Here is a 9541-nt window from a genome sequence, read left to right as displayed (position 1 = left end):
TATCACAATATTCTAATTTTCTGAGACAGTCCTGTAGGTATGTGTGTCAGAGGAACACAGGGATTTTAGCCTTTGCAGACCATTTACATAAAAAACAATACAACACACTACAGGAAAGGAAAACCCCCCATATGCATAGGGCCCCTTCAAGAATTAATTTTGTGTTAAAGCCTACATTTAGGGCTGGCTCAGGCTTACCTTGAACCAGCCCCTAGTTTTGCTCCTGTAGGCTTGCTGTCAGGGGGAATTCAACTTATGTCCCAAAAATACATGTTGTGTCTTTCACCTAGCATTATTTAAAAAGGTGTAATGTGTGACATTGAGCTTTAGAAATAAAATGTAATTGATTTAATTTAAAGGCCTATGCACTGTAGGTATGTGTGTATTGGGCTAATCATTGGAAATCCTCAACAATATGGATAAAAAGTCAACAGTAACACACACATGCAGGTGTGTGTTACATGCAGGTGTTCCAGCATATCCATTTGGAAAAGCACTTCCAACCATCTACATCATTGCCTTAGCACACAAACATCCCCAAACAAACTGCTATGCACACAAACAAAAACATACCCCCCAACCGTACCAACGCACACACACACACCAACACACACAGCTCGTATGGTGAAAACATCTGGTTATAATTACAAACACGGCGGAAAGCCAAGCTACAGCTTTTGTTGCCTCTGGTCCTTGAAAGGCGTTGTGTGTGTGTGTGTGTGTGTGTGTGTGTGTGTGTGTGTGTGTGTGTGTGTTTGGTGTGTGTGTGTGTGTGTGTGTGTGTGTGTGTGTGTGTGTGTGTTTGTTTGTTTGGTGGAACAAGAACAAATGGGACTATTATTTAGGCAGGGGGCAGAGAGAGATTGGGCGCAGTTGTTATACTACTTTTTCATGAAGCTGAAAGTAGTTTCATTACAAAGTCAGATGCCAGTTGGGTATTGATTAGATTAGCACAATGTTGTAAAAAAAAGCTGTTAAAATAGTCTGTTACAGCAATTTTCCACTGGATAAGCGTGACTAACGTTGGCAACTTCCAAGTTATATCAGGCACACAAATTACCAATACTTAATTACACAGTGAATATTTGTAAAATGACTCAAGCATGACTTTATGAAGCAAGAAACTTACCCCTACTCCTCCGCATGGTAACCTCACAAACATGGGGCTCACTGAACCTGAGGCAGGAAGACAGAAAATGAGAATTACAAATAAAGAGCGAAAGGTCACCAGGTGAAGAGGTAACTTTCTGCACTCATGGGCACAAATACGCAAATAACCTCTGATTCTGAGCATTTGACTTTCTGACCTAATCTAACAACAAGAGTATACAGGGGCTTGCTTTAATTGGGCGAGGTGAAGGGGGAAAACAGTATGCCATTGGCCTCATAATTAAATCCTCTCAGGAGGAATCTGTTGCTGTAAAAAATGGAAAAGAGTGAACTTGTTTTGGTCTAGAGATTACAATTTTCTCTAGATGACAAAAACCTTAGTTTTTATGTCTGTTTGGAATTTTTTACTTTGTTTATAGGTTTTTAGACCAAAACAAATAACTGCATGTAATATCAAACATTAACCTAATGCCAATCCAGACAACTGGATCAGCATAGCAATAACTTTGACAAAAGATTAAGATTGAATTAAAACTGACACATTTATGACAAAAAAAAAATAGACAATTAAAAGAAAAAAGTCAGAAAAAGTAAGTAAAATACACAAGGTGTAAGCAGTGTTGGAAAAAGTATTCGGATCCTTTATAACAGTAAGTAAGTAAAAACACAAAATTATTAGCATTGAAATGTATTTCAAGTATCACAAGGGAAAGAACATTTGTATACTTATACATTGACGAGTTTGTCAATCTGGACTGCATTATACCATATCAGCATATTTGCATATGCACAAAGTAACTACCGGTAGTAAATGTGTGTTAAGTAAATATAGTGTGGTATAGTGTAGTAAAGCGTAGTGTAGTAAAAAGTATAAAGTGGAATAAAGTAAACATTTGTCAAAAAAGTACTTGAGTACAATACTTGAGTAAATTTATTTAGTTACTTTCAACACCTGGTGTAAGGACTGTTCCCCGACTATAATAGAAACCATTAAGGACACCAATAAAGAAACTAAAACCAATACAAATGTCCATCTGAAGATTAGACTTAATTAAAAAAAACTGCAGAAATTAAAACTGCAGGTAAACGTAGACGAGAGTGCAAAAGCAGCATACAAACCAATGAAAAAGCATAATTTAATTTAACTGCATTCTTGGTACACAGCTTTTTGAAGAAATGTATTAATGTAAAAATGTACCTGCTCTTATTTTCAAAACATTGAACTAATCCCAATTCAGTGTTGACAACTGGACACGTGTTACGTTTCATGAGTGAAACAGCAGACCTCTGAAGCTCTATGGTCTCAGGAAGCCACCCGCTTATTCTAAAATACGTTAGTATGTTCTAACAGTTTGCTTTTTTATACTTTCTTTTTGGTCTCCATTTTTATTTTTGGTGCGTGTGCAAACGCACCTGTTTGCTGCTGAACCTGATGCAGGATTATCTGGTATTTCTCCTGTGTAAGCAGTAATAATGAGGGGAATTTATGTCTGCGCTGGAATGAAAGCTAAGATGACCACTGGGGTTTGCCCCTTCTGCTCAAACCCACACGTATAAAGAGACTGCCTCGGCTACACCTGCACTTTGAGCCACTGAAGGCCAGACATAAGTGACAAAGCAGCCTGCGCGACTTCCAGTTAACAAGCTTCAGCAGTTCCTCGCCTTATCGTAACACCTCCAGGACTTTATTAGATCGGACCATTTGTTATGACACGGTTTAAGCATTAAAGCAGACTCCTTTTGCAGACGCTGCAGCTTCAAAGCATTCAAATTAACGATTTAGAGTAGGATTAAGTCTTCTTAAATGGACACACATGACTTAATATTGATACGTACAGTCTGCTTTGAGCAGTGTGTTTCAGCATTACAGCTTCACATTCAAGCAGAATACTTTAGATTAAGCAGGTGGTTGACAGCATGATTTGCAGTCAGATTGCCTAGAAATCTATATTGCAGCTTCTACTTCAGCTCAAAATTGTAATAAGCTTTTTTGGGATATTGTGTGTGTGTGTGTGTATATATGTGTTCTATTAAGTCTTACAGTCCAGTTTCTGCCGCAGTGGGTTGGTTCCGTACAGCAGGACGTGTGCTTCGGAGTGGACCGTCTGTAACTCCTCCAGTGAGGCCTTCCTGCCGCGGATACACTGGAGAGGCCACAGGTAGAGAAAGATCAGACAAAGAGAATCACAATCAGTATTGATTCAACTCAAATTGACAACATACACACTACTGTGTTTTGTTTTGATACTGTACGTATTTCAAAGATGCTATGTTGTTTCCGAAAAGAAAAAATAAAGTTAACAAAAATGTAATAAATAAACAAAGTGGTGAGTGACAGAGTCGGCAAAGATAACGGAAAGGAAAGAGACACAATGTTATTAGTTCAGGGTCCATGCTCCGCATTTATGAAGAAGTAGTGCAGATAGGTAGGTTCAATGGTCTCTGCATGTATACATGTATTTATGAATAACAGTAGGAAGGGAAACTGGTTAATTTTCAAGCCATAACTAAAAATGTGTAATGTTCTTTTGTAAAGTGAAGAGTCAAGCGAAGATAGCTACACACTGCCCCCATCTGGACAATATGTTAAAGACTAACTCTTGAAGAGATTTTTTTCCAACAAGGATAAAGAAACAGAACACAACAGGAGATTAAGTAGTAGAGAAACAACACTGACATAATAACAATATTGCTCATAGTGCAGAGTAAAGAACCCACAATATTTTTGAATGTAGCATCGGTATAAAACCATTAAAGTGCTTCTCCTTTTACTTTTAGTTGTGGCCTCTCAAAAATAACATTCAAGGACCGAAAAGGATAATATTCCACCTTAAAACGTTGGCAACATCTGTTTGTTTAAATCTCTTCACTGATATCATACTGTGAATCTAACGTACATATTTTCCAGGATTTCACAGGAAGATGGAGATATGAAGAGCATACTGGATACAGGAGGGCGAGATGATTTACATTAGATTGGTGTCAAGATGAAGCTTTTAAAAAGCAACTTACAGTAAACCATGAAGACACAAGTGCTACAGTACGTGCAGAAGTGTGTCTTTTTTTAAATTCATTTTATTTGCAAGGTGCAGTCCAAACAGATCCAGTTTTCCGTCTGCGATGGAGGAAGTCTTATTACTTATTTGACTCTCCGTTACTCCAGCAGAGGACAATTCAAATCTGTTCAGTTTGATCTAGAGTTTAACAAACATGATATCCTCATGCTGCACCCTGGGGCCTCACCTCGCAGTGCGCCCTGAGGCCTGTCTCCTGCAGGCGGGACCAGATGCTCTGGATGCGGCCGGCGTGCTCTGGGTGGCTGGTGGTGTTCCCGCACATACACTGGTGCTTCTGCATCAAAGAGTCGTACACCAGACCTGGAAAACACACACAGAGTAATTGTATATCTTCAACGCAACAAGATTCCTATAATCAAAGTCTTATGGTCTATTGCACCTGCTTCATCATAAACAAAAGGTCATGTTTAGATGATTCTGTACAGTAAATGACACTTATTATGGTATATATTGTCAGAATACGTAGTAACAGCCTTGTGCACACACACAGTGAGTGTATGTGTGCTCATCATGCTGTGTAGTTCCGGGAAAGGCTTTCTCTAACCTGCAATCAGCAGGATTAGAGTGTTCCTACATGGTTGTTTGCCGCTCTGCTTTATGATAGATCTCTGAGTGAGTCAGTGTCCCTTAATGAAAACCATTATGAAAATGTGCGTCAAGAAGCTTTGTTTACTAGATAAGAAGATGATGAAACTGCACTGATGTCAATGAACAATATCAGCATGCAGTATGAATGACGAAAAGAGAAGTAGTGCATTCATCAACCTGTGTGTTTCATCAGATAATAAGATCTTCTTGACATGAAATACGTTTTGACTAGATAGATGGAGCAGTTGAAAGATTAAAAAAGTACATTCAAGACACGATTCATACTAAATAAAAAGAACAGCTGACACATTTAAGATACAAATCATGTGGAATAAATGAACACTAAGGACTTTTCCTTAATTTCACTAAAACAATGAAGGCTGCAATTTCTATCCTATTTTACAAAATAATAAGGACATATCCTTGTGTCCTTTATATACAGTATCACTGTTTTGCAAAGAGCTTTAATTTAACTCAAAATGTTTTAGTAGTTGAATCTTTTGGGATAAATGTCAAGTCATTTTTATTATTTATTCTTTTTTATAAAAGAAATTGTAAAATATATTGCGTTTGGGATTCAAGGCACATGATTACGCATGTTTTCAGTGTTTTCATTGTTAATCTTATAAGGTGTGTAAAAACAAGAGTTTGAATTTAACATTTATGGACAAACTAGGTCAACATTTTTTTTTAAATAAATCTAGTGTTAAAAAAGTGAAACCTAACTCGAACCGCAGTGTGTAGGTGTAAGACCCTCATCATTTGTATTTTTCAACAGACCTGTAGTGAACCGAGGCTTGGCGGGGGGCTCCTGCACCACCATGGGGAAGGAGGCGGAGGCGGGGGACGACTGCGCCCTGGAGAGCGGGCGGTGTCCGGCGAAGCTGACCGATAATCCCGCCTTCTCCATGGAGGCCTGGTAGTCCCTCAGCTGGTGGATCCGCTGCTGCTCTAACAGCAGAGCCTGCTGCTGGCCCACACAAACACACACACACACACACACACACACACACACACACACACACACACACACACACACACACACACACACACACACACACACACACACACACACACACACACACACACACACACACACACACACACACACACACACACACACACACACACACACACACACACACACACACACACAGTCACTCACATGTTCACTGTGACTGCTGCGTTGCAATGTCTGTCTCCTGCCAGGAGATGGCACTAGATTGTCGCAAATGTCAAGCTGCTGTTATAGAATATACACATAGGATGAGTGCACAGTAACATGTTGGTGTTTTTCTGTTCTGTACAGTAATGTTGAATATTTAAAATGATAGGTCTTACAATTCTTATCTTTTGAACATGTGGTTATTATACTATTTTGAAATCTCTTGAGTGTTTTTTATTCCTGTTATTATGATACCCCTTAATACGATTTGTTTAAATATTTATATTAACTTGAATTTATTGCGAATTATTTGTTTAATTATTTGTCCTTTCTTCCAAAAAACATTTGCTCTTAGATTCAAAGCAAACTTTTTTATTTTTTTATTTATACCATATGTAAATTTTGACATACAGTAAAGATTTGTATTTGGAAAAAGCACATACAAGTCAATACATACAACTACATTTAAAAGGACTAGACTTAACAACAACAATGTTATTTATTTTCTTTAGTTGAGTTCACGTAATCATTATTCTATTTATATGATAATAAAAAGGGAGCAGCCTAGAACGAACAATGATATAATTGCATCCAACTGCCTTCAAATTGAAAAACACGTGTACTTTTATTTATGAATGATTTGACAGTATTTATTATAAGTGCCTAAAAGCTCTTCCCATCGAGTTAAATATCTGATCTTTCCACTCAAAAGAGTCTCGCCGAGCCATCCTCTCTGTTAAACCCTGATGGGCGTGTCTGCTTACACTGGGCGCCATGGCGACAGTGAGAGGAGTGCCTGATTGAATTTGGCTGAGCGGACAGCAGGGATGGGCGAGACAAATGAGGACATGGTGTCCTCCTCATGGTGGGTGTGTGTGTGTGTGTGTGTGTGTGTGTGTGTGTGTGTGTGTGTGTGTGTGTGTGTGTGTGTGTGTGTGTGTGTGTGTGTGTGTGTGGCCACAGATTGTGTGCAGTACAGAGATAGAGATGTACAAGTAGGTTTTTGTGTGTATGAAAATCAGAATTCTGAAAACATGAGAAAGTGATTGTCTACTGTATGTGGAGTGGTGCTAAAGGGAGTGCCGTGGAGGAGGAACACGAGCCCAAAGCCATTCATAAAATAATACTCCAGAAGTAACCCATGTGTAAGTACTCTCTGCGTGACTAAAAAATAAAATATGCCGGAGAGCGGGCTGGATTGACAGTCGGGGAGAAAGGCGGATCGAAAGCAAGTGTAGTGTTTCAGATAGTACTCGCTCCATCTGTCACTGCTGTCAGATTTTGCTTACAGAATAATCACCACATTTAGACAACCAGAGAAAAGATTCCCCCATTATATCTAGTTATAGTAACGTAGAACCTGAAGGAATATGTTTTACACGGTGGATTGCAGTCAAATCAATCTGCAGAAAGAAGTCTGGTCAATTCAACGTCAGACAACACCATGAAATGCGTTTTAAATATTAATTTCTATATTTGAGAAAGGCACAGACTTGTGCATTTATGATGGCTACACTGTCCCCAGAAAAGAAAAGCACAAGAGAAGGAAGGAGGTTAAAGACAGAGCTGGACAACAGAGACATGGACAGAAAACGTCAGACAGGAAGTCAACTCTAAAGGGAACACCTTGTTTGAACAGTGGTGAATGGGAAATACAATATGGAGTTATGAAGAAGAAAACAGTGCTGCGGTTATTTGCAGTTACATGGCTGTCGCATAGCTTTGTTCCTCAACAGACTATTTGTTCTTAGTGGAAGCAAAACATTCGTACTTAAATCAATGAAATCATGCATATTATTCCTGACTCAGATCGGGTTTGATGCCATGTCATAGCAGATCAGTTTTCATTCTTTTATTTTTAGTCTCCATTTAATTGCTGACACTGCCTCACAGCATTTACATATTATTCATTTCAATCTAATCTAAGAAAACTACGACTACTTCGCAGACTTTTAAAGTAAAGAGTATCCTCGTTTTGTACTATTCTTCATTATACATTGGTCCATTATAAAGTATTCTAATGTATTCTGTATATATTATCTCATGCATTCTTTAGATACCCTATAGATATACTGTGTATTGTTCTGCTGTTAATATATATATATATATATAATATATATTTTGACTCCTGTGCAATGCTATGCTACTATCCTGCTGTGATAAAACCATTTCCTAATTTAGAATCAATAAAGTATTTCTAATCTAATCTAATTTAATTTCCTTCCTTCACTCTTGTCCTGCTCTTTCCTTTCATCTCTTTATAGCGTTGTGTCTCTCTTATAGTCTTCCTCTCCTTACCTGTCGGAACATGAAGTCCTGCTCTTGGTCTCTTAGTCTCTCCCTGTTCTCTCTCTCCTCATGCTCTTGGGGGTCCTGTGGCTCCTGCTTGATGACCATCCCTCGAAGGGGCCCCATCTCCTGTGCGGACATAGGAGAGGAGGAGGAGGAGGGCGACAGGGAGAGGCCCTGGTGCTCCCTCAGCTCCTCCTCCGTCTCCTCCGGGTGGCTCTGGTGCTGACGGCCAGGCCCCGAGGCGCTGGAGCCCACCGCCGACACCTGGTCCCCGGGCTTAGACATGATCTGGAGGACGGGAGGAGGAGTTCAGTTAAGAGGTTTTACAGAGGTCGGATCTCCACTGGGACATGCACGCTTAAAGTCGAATCAGGAAAAACTATTTATTTAGCCTGTACGGGTTGGATTTGAGAGTTTTGAATATTTTGTTTCCATAACATGTCTTCTTTAAGTGGAATGCAAGATATAAACGTAGGTATTAACTGTTGCGCTCACCACTCATATCAGTGTTTCCCATACATTGATTCATTTGTGGCAGGCACAAGTAAATATCGTCCGCCACAAATAGATACAAATGTTTTTGTTGTGGTCTAATGGATAGTGAGGTGGGCTGATGATCGGAAGGTTGCGAGTTCAAATCCCGCCTGGAACACCCTCACTAGTGTGCCCTTGAGTAAGGCACTCAGTTACTCCAGGGAGAATGTCCCTGTAATTGATCATTGTAAATCGCTTTGGAATAAGGCGTCTGCTAAATGCCTAAATTGTAAATGATATTTTTGGGAGAATAAACCCCACAGATCCTCAACTCCGGTGTGTCTCACTCATTAACAACGCAGAGCAACAAGAACGTTGTCTGCTATAGCTCGCATCTATTTTTTAGAGTTAAAAATACAATTAAAAATAAAAACACTCTTTCCAGTTTCTTTGGTACATCTAGAACTAATGCATTCAAATACAACAGCGTTGCAATAAAACCTTCAAGCTCAACTGTTTTAAAGGAGAAATCGTCACAACATGAGAAATAGATTGTTTTTTACATTTAGTTGTTGTTTTATTGTTGTTTTTATTATCTGTGTGCTATTAGTTTGCCTTCACTTTCACAATCCAATTATCATTTGTACATTCATTTTATGTAACGATATTAAGGTGGAGGCTTTAAATAAGTCCACTGGATTTTCTGCCTCTTCCTGCACTGAATACTATTTGTATCTGATGTGTTTAATGCAAAAACCATAAACTAACCCTAACCGAGAGAACATCGGGACAGCGGCTCCACTGAAGATGTTTTTCATTCCAAAAATAGCTGAGA

The 9541-nt window shown here is 39.1% G+C and overlaps 1 protein-coding gene across 1 annotated transcript in view; it reads right to left on the bottom strand.

The window, feature by feature from the left end:
- hdac4 (histone deacetylase 4) overlaps positions 1 to 9541 on the bottom strand; it is a 71937-nt gene that overhangs the window by 28267 nt on the left and 34129 nt on the right. Inside the window, exons 12-16 of the mRNA XM_010769810.1 lie at positions 8239 to 8520; positions 5556 to 5742; positions 4354 to 4487; positions 3152 to 3254; positions 1130 to 1176 (exon numbers count right to left, since the gene is read on the bottom strand). Coding sequence (XP_010768112.1) covers positions 1130 to 1176; positions 3152 to 3254; positions 4354 to 4487; positions 5556 to 5742; positions 8239 to 8520 — 753 coding nt within the window. The remainder of the gene's footprint in view (positions 1 to 1129; positions 1177 to 3151; positions 3255 to 4353; positions 4488 to 5555; positions 5743 to 8238; positions 8521 to 9541) is intronic.

This window comes from Notothenia coriiceps, unplaced genomic scaffold (genome assembly GCF_000735185.1).
Source record: "Notothenia coriiceps isolate Sejong01 unplaced genomic scaffold, NC01 NC01_scaffold00007823, whole genome shotgun sequence".
NCBI classification, from domain to species: domain Eukaryota; kingdom Metazoa; phylum Chordata; class Actinopteri; order Perciformes; family Nototheniidae; genus Notothenia; species Notothenia coriiceps.
This window is presented reverse-complemented; position numbering and strand designations above follow the sequence as displayed.